We start from the raw sequence: 17,230 nt of genomic DNA, 5'->3' as shown, positions 1-17,230 counted from the left end.
GGAAGCCCAAGTTTAAGATCCACTATTTTTGGGGTGAGGGTGCTCTGTGTAGCTTCCCTGTGCTCAAGTGGAGGTCTGGCCTGGGTACTGGGGTCCTCCAGCCTCACCTGTGTAAGTCCCCCCCCTCCCCTGAGATGTCTGCCCTGCCCTCCGCATCACCTCCTGAGGAGTTGCCATCTTCTGCACCAGATCACCAAGGTGATGCTGCTGAAGGGCTGGCGTTGCGTGGAGTGCATCGTGTGTGAGGTATGCGGCCAGGCCTCAGACCCCTCCCGCCTGCTGCTCTGTGATGACTGTGACATTAGCTACCACACGTACTGCCTGGACCCCCCACTGCTCACCGTGCCCAAGGGTGGCTGGAAGTGCAAGTGGTAAGGAGACTGGGATCTTCAGAGGGGCCTGAAATGTTTGAGTGGGTGTGATGTTGAATACATGGCAGAGGCGGGGTTTAGAAGGCCGGGCGGCTTTGGGTGCTTTGGGTAGGTTAGGTGCTGAGGGTCTGTCTTTCTGCCCCCACCAGGTGTGTGTCCTGTATGCAGTGTGGGGCCGCCTCCCCTGGCTTCCACTGTGAATGGCAGAACAGTTACACGCACTGCGGGCCCTGCGCCAGCCTGGTGACCTGCCCGATCTGTCATGCCCCGTACGTGGAAGAGGACCTCCTGATCCAGTGCCGTCACTGTGAACGGTGAGGGTGCCCCTTTCCCCTCATACAAGCCCCCTCTTCGCTGTTCTCAGCCTTGCGTTGTCTCAGTTTATCCCCTCCTGTCTCCCTTCTCCCAGGTGGATGCATGCTGGTTGCGAGAGCCTCTTCACAGAGGATGACGTGGAGCAGGCGGCTGATGAGGGCTTTGACTGTGTCTCCTGCCAGCCTTACGTGGTAAAGCCTGCTGGTGAGTACCAGGAGCGGGGGAGAGGGGAGGAGGGGTCGGGCAGGGTGCCTTGCTTTGGGACAGGGCCTCTAGCTGCCTTGCTTTGTCCTCTCCACAGTGCCTGTTGCGCCTCCAGAGTTGGTGCCTATGAAGGTGAAAGAGCCGGGTGAGTCACAGAAATTCCGAATGCCAAAGCCAGCGGAGACCTTAGACACTTAGTCCAGCTCCAGCCCCCCAACTTTATCTCGTCATTTTCAGAGAAGGAAACTAAGACCCAGGGGGGTTGAGTGGCCTGCCCAAGGTCACCCCATAGGTCAGTGGTGAAGTTATGGCGAGAACCGAGGCATCCAGTTTCCCAGGCAGAGTTCCTTCCACCAGGCAACACGGCCTTTGTACAGCTAGAATCTCGCCTCCAGAGAGCACAGAACACAGCTTTCTCCTTAATGAAGGAGCTGGGGTTCTCCCACCTCCATCATGATGTGGGCACTGCTCCTGGCATCTGGGGCACTGTGAGCTGGCATTCGGCAAGGAGGGGCCCTCCTGGCCCCAGACAGCTAGAGAATATATTTGGTGAACTGGGGGTTAATCATGAGCAAAGTCCGGCTTCGGCAGGAGCGGTCTCTCTGGTCCCCCTGGTTACCTGAGGGAGCGCTCGGGCCTTAGCTGGCGCCCACTGGTGGTCTCTCCTCTCCAGCCCTCAGACCCCAGTCTGGACGTCAGTCTGTCTCTCTCTCGCTGCTGTTGTCCCAGCTAGGGACTTAGGCCGAAACTTGGAGTTCTGCGCTCCTTGGGGCCTCCGTCAGGGCTCACACGCTCTTCCCCCTTGTGCAGAGCCCCAGTACTTCCGCTTCGAGGGTGTGTGGCTGACAGAAACTGGCATGGCTGTGCTGCGTAACCTGACCATGTCACCCCTGCACAAGCGGCGCCAGCGGCGGGGACGGCTTGGCCTCCCAGGCGAGGCAGGGCTGGAGGGTTCTGAGCCTTCAGATGCCCTCGGCCCTGATGACAAGAAGGATGGAGACCTGGACACTGATGAGCTGCTCAAGGGTGAAGGTCAGGCTGAGGAATCTCAGGGAGTGCCAAAGTAATGGGAGCATGCCTGTGAGAGTTGAATGTTGGGTAGGAGCTGCATTATCACTCCCAGTCACCCTGAAGCCACTGTTGGTCTTGTCCAGATGGGTCTGTGGCAGGGCACTCAGCTCTGTTCTTAGGTGGCAGGATGACAGGGTTAAAAGGGTCCATGCCTCTGACCTGCTTCCATCTCTTCTGTCCCTGTACACAGGTGGTGTGGAGCACATGGAATGCGAAATTAAACTAGAGGGCCCCGTCAGCCCTGATGGAGAGCCTGGCAAAGAGGAGACCGAGGAAAGCAAAAAACGCAAACGCAAACCCTATCGGCCTGGTGAGGCCCTGGGATGCAGAGTTGGGGTGGTGAGGGGCAGCTCCCCAGGTCCCCAGCGGCTTCTCAGCCTCAGCTCTGTCTCCTTATAGGCATTGGTGGTTTCATGGTGCGACAGCGGAAATCCCACACACGTGTGAAAAAGGGGCCTGCTGCACAGGCGGAGGTGTTGAGTGGGGATGGGCAGCCCGACGAGGGTGAGACGGGTGAGGGCTCCAGTGGGGCCTGGGAGAAGGTGGGGATCACAGGACCTGTGGGACATTGCCAGGGAGGCCTGGGGAGGGGAGTTCACTCAGAGGGCCAAGAGAGTAGTGGGCCCAACTGGTGCTGGGGAGAGAGTAGGCAGAAAGCTTCCCCAGGCCAAGTTGGGAGCAGCATGCCCACTGTCCTCAGAGAGGCAGACACCTCCCATTCGGTCCCCAGTGTTGCCTGCCGACCTGCCTGCAGAGGGCTCTGTGGACCAGAGCTTAGCTGACGGGGATGAGAAGAAGAAGCAGCAGCGGCGAGGGCGCAAGAAGAGCAAACTAGAGGACATGTTCCCTGCTTATCTGCAGGTGGGTATTAGGCTCCGAGGGGCAAGGGCAGTGTCGGTCCTGCAGGGCATGAAGAAGCCTGTTTCTCCCTGACTCCTCCCACAGGAAGCCTTCTTTGGGAAGGAGCTGCTGGACCTGAGCCGGAAGGCCCTTTTTGCAGTTGGGGTGGGCCGGCCAAGCTTTGGACTAGGAATCCCAAAAGCCAAGGGGGATGGAGGCTCAGATAGGAAGGAGCTCCCGACCTCACAGAAAGGTCAGTCGTGTGGGGGTAAGGTGGTCTGAAGGGGTCCAATTTCACTCTGTGCTTAGAAGCTGGTAAGAGATTTTAGTGGGAAATGGGCTGGTCTCCAGGAGTTGAGGGTGGGCCAAGGGCCCTGGCCTTGGAGCTGGGGTCCTATTCGGGGCATCACGTGTAGGGCATCTCTGATTGGAATGGTGACTGTTGCTCATAGGAGATGATGGTCCGGATGTTGCAGATGAAGAATCCCGTGGTCCTGAGAGCAAGGCTGATACATCAGGTGAGGGCTGCTGGGAGGACTGTGTGCCGTCTTGGTTTTGCTTCTGTCAACCTGTTCTGCCACTGAGCACTATCAGGGATGGAGGCTGGAAAGTGTTCCATGCCTTCTGTGGTTCAGGGTGGCCAGTGTGGTACCTCCATACTGGCCTTGGCTGATGGGTTTCTCCTGCCAATTGCAGGACCTGAGGATGGCGGCGTAAAGGCATCCCCAGTGCCTAGTGACCCTGAGAAGCCAGGCACCCCGGGTGAAGGGATGCTTAGCTCTGACTTAGACAGGATTCCCACAGAAGGTGAGGCTGTGACCCGCACTCCTTGCGTATAAGGGTCCTCTGTGGGAGAAGGAGAGCATCCTACATGTGAGACTCTCATCTCTACAGCTTCTCTAGTGGGGAGTCGTGGGCACCTTCCCTGGCCGTGACCATTTGTAGCCCTGTGGTGTCCCTTCAACTCCCCAGTCTTCCTCAGCAGCATCCTTCATCGATCCCTCACAGAACTGCCCAAGATGGAATCCAAGGACCTGCAGCAGCTTTTCAAGGATGTTCTGGGTTCTGAACGAGAGCAGCATCTGGGTTGTGGAACCCCTGGCCTCGACGGCAGCCGTACACCGCTACAGAGGCCCTTTCTTCAAGGTGATTCGGATAGGAGTGGTTTGAAAACTGGGTGGGCAGGTATGGCCAAGCCTGCCCCCAGGATGGGCCACTTACTCCTTTCGCTGATCCTGTGCCTCTTGTAGGTGGACTCCCTTTGGGCAATCTCCCCTCCAGCAGCCCAATGGACTCCTACCCGGGCCTTTGCCAGTCCCCATTCCTGGATTCTAGGTTGGTATTTATGCTTAACCCCCGTGGGTAGTCTTTTCCCTCCAACTGGGGCCATGCCAAGGGAGGGAACCTTGGACTCTTGGGTGCTGCTGTAGCAACACCTCCCTCTGCTCCTTTGTTAGTGACCGTCCTCTGTTGGGGCAGGGCAGTGGCCTGGGGACTCTGGGCAGTTTGTCTGGGGTTGGGCTTGGCGTCCCTGCCCTCTGTGACTCTCTGCCCCTGCGCCCCAGGGAGCGCGGGGGCTTCTTTAGCCCGGAGCCCGGTGAGCCAGACAGCCCCTGGACAGGCTCGGGGGGCACCACGCCCTCCACCCCGACCACGCCCACCACAGAGGGTGAGGGCGACGGGCTCTCCTACAACCAGCGGAGTCTTCAGCGCTGGGAGAAGGACGAGGAGTTGGGCCAGCTCTCCACCATCTCACCTGTGCTCTATGCCAACATTAACTTCCCCAATCTCAAGCAAGATTACCCAGGTACCCGTGGGATGAGGGCAAGGGAGACAACCTGTAACATGGCACGTGCAGGGGTCACCTGCCAGGTCACCTCTAACACATTTCTCTCTGCCCTCCAGACTGGTCTAGCCGCTGCAAACAAATCATGAAGCTCTGGAGAAAAGTTCCAGCTGCTGATAAAGCCCCCTACCTGGTGAGACAGAGGGAGCCTGGGTCAGCGTGGGAGCTGAGGGTGCGGGGTGACTTTGGGAAGGTCGCCTCAGTTCTTTCCATTCCCCACTCCCAAAGCAGCTGGGCCAGTAGGGATCAGCTTCTGGGTAGGCAGTGTGAGTGACATTGCGAGGGCTGGGGGCTGAGCGTGAGGTTGCGTCCTAGCCTAAGGTTGCGTCCTCTGTTCCTCAGCAAAAGGCCAAAGATAACCGGGCAGCTCACCGCATCAACAAGGTGCAAAAGGTGAGTGGGGTCCAGGCTGGGCCGTGCCATCCAAGGCCTGTAGTGGGGCGGGCTCTCTAAGGGTAGCGGGGACATAGGGGCTGCCCACAGCAGCCTGACTGCTCTGTGCCTGGTCTCCCCCTGTAGCAGGCTGAGAGCCAGATCAACAAGCAGACCAAGGTGGGCGACATGGCCCGTAAGACTGACCGACCGGCCCTACATCTCCGCATTCCCCCCCAGCCAGGGGCACTGGGCAGCCCGCCTCCTGCTGCTGCCCCCACCATTTTCATTGGCAGCCCCACTACCCCCGCCGGCTTGTCTACCTCTGCGGATGGGTTCCTGAAGCCGCCGGCGGGCACGGTGCCCGGCCCCGACTCGCCCGGTGAGCTCTTCCTCAAGCTCCCACCCCAGGTGCCCGCCCAAGTGCCTTCGCAGGACCCCTTTGGACTGGCCCCCGCCTACGCTCTGGAGCCCCGCTTCCCCACGGCACCACCCACCTATCCTCCCTATCCTAGTCCGACCGGGGCCCCCGTGCAGCCCGCGACGCTGGGCGCCTCATCTCGTCCTGGGACCGGCCAGCCAGGGGAGTTCCACACCACCCCACCTGGCACCCCCCGACACCAGCCCTCCACACCTGACCCCTTCCTCAAACCCCGCTGCCCCTCACTGGACAACCTGGCTGTGCCTGAGAGCCCAGGGGTAGGGGGAGGCAAGGCTTCTGAGCCTCTGCTGTCGCCCCTGCCTTTCGGGGAGTCTCGGAAGGCCCTAGAGGTGAAGAAGGAAGAGCTTGGGGCATCCTCTCCCAGCTATGGGCCCCCAAACCTGGGCTTTGTTGACTCACCCTCCTCAGGCCCCCATCTGGGTGGCCTGGAGTTAAAGGCACCCGATGTCTTCAAAGCCCCCCTGACCCCTCGGGCATCTCAGGTAGAGCCCCAGAGCCCAGGCTTGGGCCTAAGGCCCCAGGAGCCGCCCCCTGCCCAGGCTTTGGCCCCTTCTCCTCCCAGCCACTCGGACATCTTTCGCCCTGGCCCCTACCCTGACCCCTATGCCCAACCCCCATTGACCCCTCGGCCCCCACCCCCACCCCCTGAGAGCTGCTGTGCCCTGCCTCCTCGCTCACTGCCCTCGGACCCTTTCTCCCGAGTGCCCGCCAGTCCCCAGTCCCAGTCCAGCTCCCAGTCCCCGTTGACACCCCGTCCTCTGTCTGCTGAGGCTTTCTGCCCATCCCCTGTTACCCCTCGCTTCCAGTCCCCTGACCCTTATTCCCGCCCGCCCTCACGCCCTCAGTCCCGGGACCCGTTTGCCCCACTGCATAAGCCACCCCGCCCCCAGCCCCCTGAAGTTGCCTTCAAGGCTGGGCCTCTAGCCCACACTCCGTTGGGGGCTGGGGGTTTCCCAGCAGCCCTGCCCTCAGGGCCAGCAGGTGAGCTCCATGCCAAGGTCCCAAGTGTGCAGCCGCCCAATTTTGCCCGGTCCCCTGGGACTGGTGCATTTGTAGGCACCCCTTCTCCCATGCGTTTCACTTTCCCTCAGGCAGTAGGGGAGCCTTCGCTAAAGCCCCCTGTCCCTCAGCCTGGTCTCCCTCCACCCCATGGGATCAACAGCCATTTTGGGCCCGGCCCTACCTTGGGCAAGCCTCAAAGCACAAACTACACAGTAGCCACAGGGAACTTCCACCCATCGGGCAGCCCTCTGGGACCCAGCAGTGGGTCCACAGGAGAGGGCTATGGGCTGTCCCCACTGCGCCCCCCATCAGTCCTTCCACCACCTGCACCCGATGGATCCCTCCCCTACCTGTCCCATGGAGCCTCACAGCGGGCAGGCATCACCTCTCCAGTTGAGAAGCGAGAAGACCCAGGGGCTGGGATGGGCAGCTCTTTGGCGGCACCTGAACTTCCAGGTACCCAGGACGCAGGCATGTCCAGCCTCAGTCAGACAGAGCTGGAGAAGCAACGACAGGTGAGTCGACACCCTGGACCTGAGCCCCCACCACGTCTCCTCTGTTTCTGTGCCAGCCCTTTGGTTTGAGTAGAATGGACTTAACCCCTCTTCTCTGTTCTCTGCGCAGCGCCAACGACTACGGGAGCTGCTGATTCGGCAGCAGATCCAGCGCAACACCCTTCGGCAGGAGAAGGAAACCGCGGCAGCTGCCGGAGCAGTGGGGCCCCCGGGCAGCTGGGGTGCTGAGCCTAGTAGCCCTGCCTTTGAGCAGCTGGGTCGAGGCCAGACCCCCTTTGCTGGCACCCAGGTAGGTAGAGTGGCAAGGGGTAGTGGATCCAAGATACTGAAGGTGGCCCCAACTTCATCTACCCTCATCTCTCCTAGGACAAGAGCAGCCTTGTGGGGCTGCCCCCAAGTAAGCTGGGTGGCCCCATCCTGGGGCCAGGGGCTTTCCCCAGTGATGACCGACTCTCCCGGCCACCTCCACCAGCCACCCCTTCCTCTATGGATGTGAACAGCCGGTGAGGCTCCAGGGGGTGCCTTGGGGGAAAATCAAGGGAACATGTTGTACCTCCATTGTGTGCTGCCTCTGACTTTCCTGTCTCTCTAATCCTTCTTCCGTATCACTTAACTTCTCTTCCCCATTCCTTCCCCCTCACTGCATGAACTCCATCCTTCCTTCCTTAGGGCAGCCCGTGTTCTAGCTCTTTTTCATCCTGCTTCCGCCTTACTGACTATTGCATATTCTTCCAGGCAATTGGTGGGAGGCTCCCAAGCCTTCTATCAGCGAGCACCGTATCCTGGGTCCCTGCCCTTGCAGCAGCAGCAGCAGCAGCAGCAGCAACTGTGGCAGCAGCAGCAACAACAGGCAACAGCAGCAACTTCCATGCGACTTGCCATGTCAACACGCTTTCCGTCAACTCCTGGGCCTGAACTTGGCCGCCAAGCCATAGGTGCCCCCTTGGCGGGAATTCCCACCCGCCTGCCTGGCCCTGGTGAGCCAGTGCCTGGCCCAGCTGGTCCTGCCCAGTTCATTGAGTTGCGGCACAATGTACAGAAAGGACTGGGACCGGGGGTGCCTCCGTTTCCTGGTCAGGGCCCCCCTCAGAGACCCCGTTTTTTCCCTGTAACTGAGGATTCTCACCGACTGGCCCCTGAAGGGCTTCGTGGCCTAGCAGTGTCAGGCCTTCCTCCTCAGAAACCCTCAGCCCCGCCGGCCCCTGAACTGAACAACGGCCTCCATCCAACGCCCCATACCAAGGGTCCCAACACGCCCGCTGGCTTGGAGCTAGTCAGCCGGCCCCCCTCAGGCACTGAGCTTGGCCGCCCTCCTCTGGCCCTGGAAGCTGGGAAGTTACCCTGTGAGGATCCTGAGTTGGATGACGACTTTGATGCCCACAAGGCCCTGGAGGATGATGAGGAGCTTGCTCACCTGGGCCTGGGTGTGGATGTGGCCAAGGGAGATGATGAGCTGGGCACCCTGGAAAACCTGGAGACCAATGATCCCCACCTGGACGACCTGCTCAACGGGGATGAGTTTGACCTGTTGGCCTATACTGACCCTGAGCTGGACACCGGGGACAAGAAGGACATCTTCAATGAGCATCTGAGGCTGGTGGAGTCGGCCAATGAAAAGGCTGAGCGGGAGGCTCTGTTGCGGGGGGTGGAGCCAGGACCCTTGGGCCCTGAGGAGCGCCCTCCCCCCGCTGCTGATGCCTCTGAGCCCCGCCTGGCGTCAGTGCTCCCCGAGGTGAAGCCCAAGTTGGAGGAGGGTGGGCGCCACCCTTCCCCTTGCCAGTTTACCATTACCACCCCCAAGGTAGAGCCAGCTCCAGCCACCACTTCCCTAGGCCTGGGGCTGAAGCCAGGACAGAGTGTGGTGGGCAGCCGGGACACTCGAATGGGCACAGGACCTTTTCCCAGTAGTGGGCACCCAGCTGAGAAGGTCCCCTTTGGGACCACAGGAGGACCACCAGCTCACCTGCTGACCCCCAGCCCACTGAGTGGCCCAGGAGGGTCCTCCCTGCTGGAGAAGTTTGAGCTAGAGAGTGGGGCCCTGACCTTGCCCGGTGGACATGCATCTGGGGATGAGCTGGACAAGATGGAGAGCTCACTGGTAGCCAGTGAGTTGCCCCTGCTCATCGAGGACCTGTTGGAACATGAGAAGAAGGAGCTGCAGAAGAAGCAGCAGCTCTCAGCACAGCTGCAGCCTGCCCAGCAGCAGCAGCAACAGCAGCATTCCCTACTGTCCACCCCAGGCCCTGCCCAGGCTGTGTCTTTGCCACATGAGGGCTCTTCTCCCAGTTTGGCTGGCGCCCAGCAGCAGCTTGCCCTGGGACTTGGAGGTTCCCGACAGCCAGGCTTGGCCCAGCCACTGATGCCCACCCAGCCACCAGCTCATGCCCTCCAGCAGCGCCTGGCCCCATCCATGACCATGGTGTCCAACCAAGGGCATATGCTAAGTGGGCAGCATGGGGGACAGGCAGGCTTGGTGCCCCAGCAGAGCCCACAGCCAGTGCTGGCACAGAAGCCCATGGGTACTATGCCACCTTCCATGTGCATGAAACCACAGCAGCTGGCAATGCAGCAGCAGCTGGCTAACAGCTTCTTCCCGGATACAGGTAACCTCATCTGGGGGCGCTGGCTTATCACTGTTAACCACTAAATGCTCACTGAGGCTGCAGACCCAAGATCCTCCCTAGTTAAAGGGGATGGGACACAAAAGAGCTTTGGCCAAATTCCATATGAGTGGTGTAAGCAGAAGCACTGTAGCTTTTAAGGGAGAATAGTGCCTGGCATACAGCAGGCATTCAGATGTTGAATGAATGAATGGAATAGATGCATGAAGTCTGATTACCAAAGGCTTTGTAGCTGTGGTGAGACCCAAAGATTAGGACTTGGAGAGAAGTGGTGCAAGAAAAAGCAACCGGGTTGGTGAAAAGACTTAGTGAGACTTAGCAGCAGGAAAGCCGATGGGGTATATTTGGAGACAATGAGTGGAGACAATGGTTAGCCTGGAGCAGGCTTTGCGGAGGGAAGTGAGGGGGCGCTACCGTAGCTATGGAGAGGTAAGAAGAAGGCGCAGATTGAAGAAGACCTCAAATTACAATAGCATCTATTGAATAATGGTTGTTTGCCATGCCAGACACGGTGCTGAGCACTTTACATTTGTTGTATAATTTAATCATCACAACAAACACATTAAATGGGTACTATTATTACCTTGGATTATAGAAAAGGAAACTGAGGCAGAAGAGGTTAAGTTAACTTGCCCAAGGTCACACAACTAACAGAGCTGGAATTTGAACCCTGGCCCTCATATCCTCTTAACTGTTTTACTGCCTCAAAATAACCAGGAGAGGGAGTTGGGTTAGTCCTCTTAATAGTAGGGGGTCAGGGGACTTCCCTGGCAGTCCAGTGGTTAAGACTGTGCTTCCAATACAGGGCACGAGGGTTCGATCCCTGATTGGGGAACTAAGATCCCACATGCCGCTCAGCGGGGCCAAAAAAAGAAAAAAAAGAAGGGAGTCAGTTAAGCTTTCTGAGCAGTGGAGAAATACACAATGTACAGGATTTTAGGAAGATTTAAGTTTTTGGTGGCTGCTGGTTTCTCTTTTCCTACCCAGCATCCTGGACAGGCAGAAGAATGGTCTGTAGGTGATGCGTGTTGTGCCAAAACAGCTCTGGCATTGGGCTTTGGCACAGTGCCCACATCTTGGGTTCTTGGGCTGCGCTTAGTTGCCGTAAGAACACTACTTTTGAAGAATGCTTTCTAGGTCATAAAGTGTACTCGTATTCTGGTCACATTTGATCCTGTCAGTAGCTCCATGAGGTGAGCAGAATAAGGAATCGTGATCTCTATCAAATAGAAGAGTAAACTGAGGCCCATAGAGGTGAAATGACATTGATATATTGGCTCAACAGATATTTACTGAGTACCTTTTCCTAGCACTGTGCAAGTAAAAACGGAGCCACATGTCCTGTGAATAATAGAACTGAGTGTCACCTATGCTGCCTGGCTCCTAGTCCAGTGGGCTTTCCACCATGCCATACCATTGTTCTGCTTGGCTTAGTGGAGGTCAGGGTGTTGGAACAGCAGACCTGGAATGGGGCATTGACCTCAGTGCCCAGCTCACTTGGCTCCTCCCTCTCCAGACCTGGACAAATTTGCTGCAGAAGATATCATTGATCCTATTGCAAAGGCCAAGATGGTTGCTTTGAAAGGCATCAAGAAGGTGATGGCTCAGGGCAGCATTGGAGTGGCACCTGGTATGAACAGGTAAGACTTGCAGGGTGGGAGGGTTGGCCCTTTCTTTTTCCAGTCCTTCCCCTGTTCTTCCTGATCTACTTCCTTCTTGTCCCACCTCTTTGCCCTTCAACTTTCCCCATCACCGACACATCCTCTTTGCTCTGGTGGACTCCAGGCAGCAAGTGTCCCTGCTAGCCCAGAGACTCTCAGGGGGGCCCGGCAGTGACCTGCAGAACCACGTGGCAGCTGGGAGTGGCCAGGTAAATAAATGGTCAGGTGGGAGTGGGAGCTTGGGTCCTATGCCATCAGGCCACCCTTCTTAGGGCCTGGTACAGAACAGTGACCCTTTAGCTGTCTCTCTCGTCACAGGAGCGGAGTGCCGGTGACCCCTCCCAGCCTCGTCCCAATCCACCCACTTTTGCCCAGGGAGTGATCAGTGAGTATGGGGATGGGGAGGAGTGTGCAAGGAAGGGGCTTGGGGTGTGCGGGGAAAGAGGGATTGGGATCACCTGACACCCGCCCGCTTCCTTTCCCAGATGAGGCTGACCAGCGGCAGTATGAGGAGTGGCTGTTCCACACCCAGCAGCTCCTGCAGATGCAACTGAAGGTGCTAGAGGAGCAGATTGGGGTGCACCGCAAGTCCCGGAAAGCTCTGTGCGCCAAGCAGCGCACTGCCAAAAAGGCTGGCCGTGAGTTCCCAGAGGCTGATGCTGAGAAGCTCAAGCTGGTGACAGAACAACAGAGCAAGATCCAGAAACAGCTGGATCAGGTGGGGAAGGCAGACTTCAGCCTAGCAACCAGGAGCCTGGGAAGAGGGATGGCATGGGTGGGCAGGCTCCAGGCTGACCTTCCTGACCCTCCCATGTTAGGTCCGGAAGCAGCAGAAGGAGCACACTAATCTCATGGCAGAATATCGGAATAAGCAGCAGCAGCAACAGCAGCAGCAGCAGCAGCAGCACTCAGCTGTATTGGCCCTTAGCCCTTCCCAGAGTCCCCGGCTACTCACCAAGCTTCCCGGTCAGCTGCTCCCTGGCCACGGGCTGCAGCCACCGCAGGGGCCCCCTGGTGGGCAAGCTGCAGGTCTTCGCCTGCCCCCTGGGGGCATGGCACTACCTGGACAGCCTGGTGGCCCCTTCCTCAACACCACCCTGGCCCAGCAGCAGCAACAGCAACATTCTGGTGGGGCTGGGGCCCTGGCTGGCCCCTCAGGGGGCTTTTTCCCTGGCAACCTTGCTCTTCGAGGCCTAGGACCTGACTCGAGGCTTTTACAGGAGAGGCAGCTGCAGCTACAGCAGCAACGCCTGCAGCTTGCGCAGAAACTGCAACAGCAGCAGCAGCACCTCCTAGGACAGGTGGCAATCCAGCAGCAACAGCAACAGGGCCCAGGGGTACCGGCAAACCAGGGTCTGGGTCCCAAGCCCCAAGGGCTTCTGCCTCCCAGCAGCCATCAGGGCCTCTTGGTCCAGCAGCTGTCCCCCCAGCCACCCCAGGGGCCCCAGGGCATGCTGGGCCCTGCCCAGGTGGCAGTGTTGCAGCAGCAGCAGCAGCAGCAGCAACAGCACCCTGGAGCTCTGGGCCCCCAGGGCCCTCACAGACAGGTGATCCTGACCCAGCCCCGGGTGCTAAGTTCCCCCCAGCTGGCACAGCAGGGTCAAGGCCTTATGGGACACCGGCTGGTCACATCCCAGCAGCAGCAGCAGCAGCAGCAGCAACAGCACCAACAGCAGGGATCCATGGCAGGGCTTTCCCACCTTCAGCAGGGTCTCATGCCACACAGTGGGCAGCCCAAACTGAGTGCTCAGCCCATGGCCTCCTTGCAGCAGCAACAGCTGCAGCAGCAGCAGCTACAACAGCAGCAGCAACTACAACAACAGCAGCAGCAGCTACAGCAGCAGCAGCAACAGCAGCTACAACAACAGCAGCAGCAGCAGCAGCTACAACAGCAGCAGCAGCAGCAGCTACAACAACAGCAGCAGCAGCAGCAGCTTCAACAACAGCAGCAGCCGATGGGCCTCTTGAACCAGAGTCGAACTTTACTGTCTCCTCAACAGCAGCAGCAGCAGCAGCAGCAGCAGCAACAACAGCAACAGCAGCAGCAACAGCAACAGCAACAGCAACAGCAGCAAGTGACACTCGGCCCTGGCATGCCAGCCAAGCCTCTGCAACACTTTTCTAGCCCCGGAGCCCTGGGCCCAACCCTCATCCTAACGGGCAAGGAGCAAAACATTGTAGAGGCGGCTCTTCCTCCAGAGGCCACTGAGGGGCCCTCCACGCATCAGGGAGGGCCGTTAGCAGTAGGGACTGTACCAGAGTCAGTGGCCACTGAACCAGGGGAGGTAAAGCCCTCACTCTCCGGGGACTCACAACTCCTCCTTGTCCAACCCCAGGCCCAGCCTCAGCCCAACTCTGTGCAGCTGCAGCCACCTCTGAGGCTCCCAGGACAACAGCAGCAGCAAGTTAACTTGCTCCACACAGCGGGTGTGGGAAGCCATGGGCAACCAGGCAGTGGATCATCTTCTGAGGCCTCATCTATGCCCCACGTGCTGGCCCAGTCTTCTGTTTCCTTAGGGGAACAGCCTGGACCCGTGACCCAGAACCTTCTGAGCTCCCAACAGCCCCTTGGACTAGAGCGGCCCATGCAAAATAATGCAGGGCCACAGCCTGCCAAACCAGGATCTGTCCCCCAGTCTGGGCAGAGCCTGCCTGGGGCTGGGGTCATGCCTACAGTGGGTCAGCTTCGAGCACAGCTTCAAGGAGTCCTGGCCAAAAACCCACAGCTGCGGCACTTGAGTCCTCAGCAGCAGCAGCAGCTACAGGCACTCCTCATGCAGCGGCAGCTACAGCAGAGTCAGGCAGTACGCCAGGCCCCACCCTACCAGGAGCCTGGGACCCAGCCCTCTCCCCTCCAGGGCCTCCTGGGCCGCCAACCCCAACTTGGGGGCTTCCCTGGATCCCAGACAGGCCCTCTTCAGGAGCTGGGGGCAGGGCTTCGACCTCAGGGCCCACCCCGGCTCCCCGCCCCACAAGGAGCCTTATCCACAGGACCAGTCCTTGGCCCTGTCCTTCCCACACCTCCACCATCCAGCCCCCAAGAGCCAAAGAGACCTTCCTCACAGTTACCTTCCCCCAGCTCCCAGCTTCCCTCTGAGGCCCAGCTCCCTACCACCCAACCAGGAACCCCAAAACCCCAGGGGCCACCCTTGGAGCTGCCTCCTGGGAGGGTCTCACCTGCTGCTGCCCAGCTTGCAGATACCTTCTTTGGCAAGGGGCTGGGACCTTGGGACCCCCCAGACAACCTAGCAGAAGCCCAGAAGCCGGACCAAAGCAGCCTGGTACCTGGGCATCTGGAGCAGGTGAACGGGCAGGTGGTACCCGAGCCACCCCATCTCAGCATCAAGCAGGAGCCTCGGGAAGAGCCATGTGCCCTGGGAGCCCAGGCAGTGAAGAGGGAGGCCAACGGGGAGCCAATAGGGGCACCAGGTACCAGCAACCACCTCCTGCTGGCAGGCCCTCGCTCAGAGGCCGGGCATCTGCTCTTGCAGAAGCTTCTACGAGCAAAGAATGTGCAACTCAGCACTGGGCGGGGGCCCGAGGGGCTGCGAGCTGAGATCAACGGGCACATTGACAGCAAGCTGGCTGGGCTGGAGCAGAAACTACAGGGTACCCCCAGCAACAAGGAGGTGAGTACTGTAGCTGGAGTGGAGCAGACAGTGCAGGGCCTGGAGCCCGGGGGCAGAGTGAACAGGTCTGGGTGAAATGAGGTGAGGACTCCGAGGGGGACAGCGGCCTTCACTGTGGGTTTATCTGGTTTAGGATACAGCAGCAAGGAAGCCTTTGACACCGAAGCCCAAGAGGGTACAGAAGGCAAGCGACAGGTTGGTGAGCTCCCGAAAGAAGATGCGGAAGGAGGACGGGGTCAGGGCCAGCGAGGCCTTGCTGAAACAGCTGAAACAGGTGACCCCCAGGAGCCAGTCCCCTGGTCCCGTCCCAGGATAGGGGGCAGCCTGGCCCCCAACTGTGCAGTAGCAGAGATGTACACGCTGCAGGTTTCCAACCTTGTCATCTTGCCCCTCCTAGGAGCTGTCCCTGCTGCCCCTCACGGAGCCTACCATCACCGCCAATTTTAGCCTCTTTGCTCCCTTTGGCAGCGGCTGCCCAGTCAATGGGCAGTGCCAGCTGAGGGGGGCCTTTGGAAGTGGGGCACTGCCCACAGGCCCTGACTACTATTCCCAGCTGCTTACCAAGGTCAGAAAAATGGCAATACCTTTTGGGGACGATAAGGTTCCTGGGGAGGTGGAGATGGGGGTGGCAGACTTGTGGAAATGGCTGGTATAGTGTAGGGCCAGGAGATCATGTCAGTCTCCCTATGCCATCTTGCACACAACACCCCACCCCACCCCCAGAATAACCTGAGTAACCCGCCGACACCACCCTCGTCGCTGCCCCCCACCCCACCCCCATCGGTGCAGCAGAAGATGGTGAATGGCGTCACCCCATCTGAAGAGCTGGGGGAGCACCCCAAGGATGCCACCTCTGCCCGAGATACTGAAGGGACGCTGAGGGGTAAGTCAGGAACGGAGTGAGCTTCTCCTTCTCTGCTAGGTCTGGGTGGCTGGGGTCATGTGGTACAGTTTAAGGTAAGAGTGGGTTATGTGTTGCTCTGTGTGCATACACTACAGGGTCCTTGAGATAAGAAGGGCCTCTTCAGGACTGATTTGTTGGAGGCAAGGGTTGGCTTCTGGAGTCTAGAGCAAAGGCAGCAGGACAGGGAGAGTATTTATGAAGCTTTCGCTTACAGGGAATAGCCCAGCTTCCTTACCCAGTGGGTACGAACTACAGTCAGATCTGGATTTGAATTCTGGCTCCTGCTTTGATTTAGCTGTGTTACTGCAGCCAAATTGATTGACTTGTGTGAGCCTCAGTTTTCTCACGATGGAATAAAAATAGTGCTCGCCTAATGGAGTCGCTAAAAAAACTATAAACAAAGAAGGTACTCACAGAGTACCTCTTTAGAAAGGCTCAATAAATATAGGTTGTCTGCCCTAAACTGGTAGGTGGGTGGATGGGTAGACAGTGGTCATGATAGCTAAGCTAGGTCTTGTACTAGTTAGACCTGAAACATGTGGGAGAAAGCACCATTGGCTCTGGCCACCCTCAGCCTGACTTTTCTTCTCCCACCTACCCCTCAGATGCTTCAGAGGTGAAGAGTCTAGACCTGCTGGCCGCCTTGCCTACGCCCCCTCACAATCAGACTGAGGATGTCAGGTGCGGGTGGGGCCAGAAATGGGGATGAGGAATTGGGGTGCGGGCAGGTCGCCTTATTTTTCCCTTGGACAGTGACAGATTTCAAGCAGGGCTGTGACATCTACTAATCTCTAGATTTGGGAGGTGGCATCTGTAGGGCCTTAGCAAAGGGTGTCTGCTTTTGGCCCACAGGATGGAGAGTGACGAGGACAGCGATTCTCCTGACAGCATTGTGCCAGCTTCGTCCCCCGAGAGCATCCTGGGGGAGGAAGCCCCTCGTTTCCCTCAGCTGGGCTCAGGCCGGTGGGAGCAGGACGACCGGGCTCTCTCCCCTGTCATCCCCATCATTCCTCGGGCCAGCATCCCAGGTAGAGGTTGCTCTGGGCATGAACCAGTCCTGGCCAGGCCGGGCTGCATTGTCAGAGGTTGGGGAGAGAGGCAGCTGGAGCTTACACAGGTCCCTCTTTCTCATTCAGTCTTCCCAGATAACAAACCTTATGGGGCCCTGGAGCTGGAGGCCCCTGGGAAGCTGCCTGCCACAACTTGGGAAAAGGGCAAAGGAAGCGAGGTGTCAGTCATGCTGACAGTTTCTGCCGCTGCTGCCAAGGTACGTTCCTGGGGGTGCCTCGGAGGCCAAGGGGATGCTGGTCAGTGGGCAGTCCCGGGAGCTTCTCTGGATAAATACAATCATTTAAAACTATGTATTGAGGACCTACTGTGTATGAAAGCCTGAGCTGGACTGTGGGATTAGGAAAAATGTAGCACAAGGGGTCCCTG

At 58.7% G+C, this 17,230-nt stretch overlaps 1 protein-coding gene across 1 annotated transcript in view; it reads left to right on the top strand.

The window, feature by feature from the left end:
* Window positions 1-17,230, top strand: part of KMT2D (lysine methyltransferase 2D) — a gene marked incomplete at its 3' end in the record, with an annotated part of 35,486 nt that overhangs the window by 12,142 nt on the left and 6,114 nt on the right. The window contains exons 17-47 of the mRNA XM_079714927.1: window positions 190-371; window positions 521-685; window positions 781-890; window positions 988-1,035; window positions 1,701-1,922; window positions 2,152-2,271; window positions 2,361-2,465; window positions 2,692-2,822; window positions 2,907-3,054; window positions 3,254-3,319; window positions 3,498-3,608; window positions 3,810-3,947; window positions 4,052-4,136; window positions 4,367-4,608; window positions 4,707-4,780; window positions 4,990-5,040; window positions 5,167-6,978; window positions 7,088-7,267; window positions 7,345-7,481; window positions 7,714-9,581; window positions 11,116-11,239; window positions 11,385-11,469; window positions 11,579-11,645; window positions 11,746-11,978; window positions 12,079-13,017; window positions 13,192-14,889; window positions 15,023-15,163; window positions 15,287-15,454; window positions 15,613-15,772; window positions 16,399-16,474; window positions 16,646-17,060. Of these exons, the coding sequence (XP_079571053.1) occupies window positions 190-371; window positions 521-685; window positions 781-890; window positions 988-1,035; window positions 1,701-1,922; window positions 2,152-2,271; window positions 2,361-2,465; window positions 2,692-2,822; window positions 2,907-3,054; window positions 3,254-3,319; window positions 3,498-3,608; window positions 3,810-3,947; window positions 4,052-4,136; window positions 4,367-4,608; window positions 4,707-4,780; window positions 4,990-5,040; window positions 5,167-6,978; window positions 7,088-7,267; window positions 7,345-7,481; window positions 7,714-9,581; window positions 11,116-11,239; window positions 11,385-11,469; window positions 11,579-11,645; window positions 11,746-11,978; window positions 12,079-13,017; window positions 13,192-14,889; window positions 15,023-15,163; window positions 15,287-15,454; window positions 15,613-15,772; window positions 16,399-16,474; window positions 16,646-17,060 (10,101 nt within the window). The remainder of the gene's footprint in view (window positions 1-189; window positions 372-520; window positions 686-780; window positions 891-987; window positions 1,036-1,700; window positions 1,923-2,151; window positions 2,272-2,360; window positions 2,466-2,691; window positions 2,823-2,906; window positions 3,055-3,253; window positions 3,320-3,497; window positions 3,609-3,809; window positions 3,948-4,051; window positions 4,137-4,366; window positions 4,609-4,706; window positions 4,781-4,989; window positions 5,041-5,166; window positions 6,979-7,087; window positions 7,268-7,344; window positions 7,482-7,713; window positions 9,582-11,115; window positions 11,240-11,384; window positions 11,470-11,578; window positions 11,646-11,745; window positions 11,979-12,078; window positions 13,018-13,191; window positions 14,890-15,022; window positions 15,164-15,286; window positions 15,455-15,612; window positions 15,773-16,398; window positions 16,475-16,645; window positions 17,061-17,230) is intronic.

This window comes from Hyperoodon ampullatus (genome assembly GCF_949752795.1).
Source record: "Hyperoodon ampullatus genome assembly, chromosome: 11".
NCBI lineage: Eukaryota > Metazoa > Chordata > Mammalia > Artiodactyla > Ziphiidae > Hyperoodon > Hyperoodon ampullatus.
This window is presented reverse-complemented; position numbering and strand designations above follow the sequence as displayed.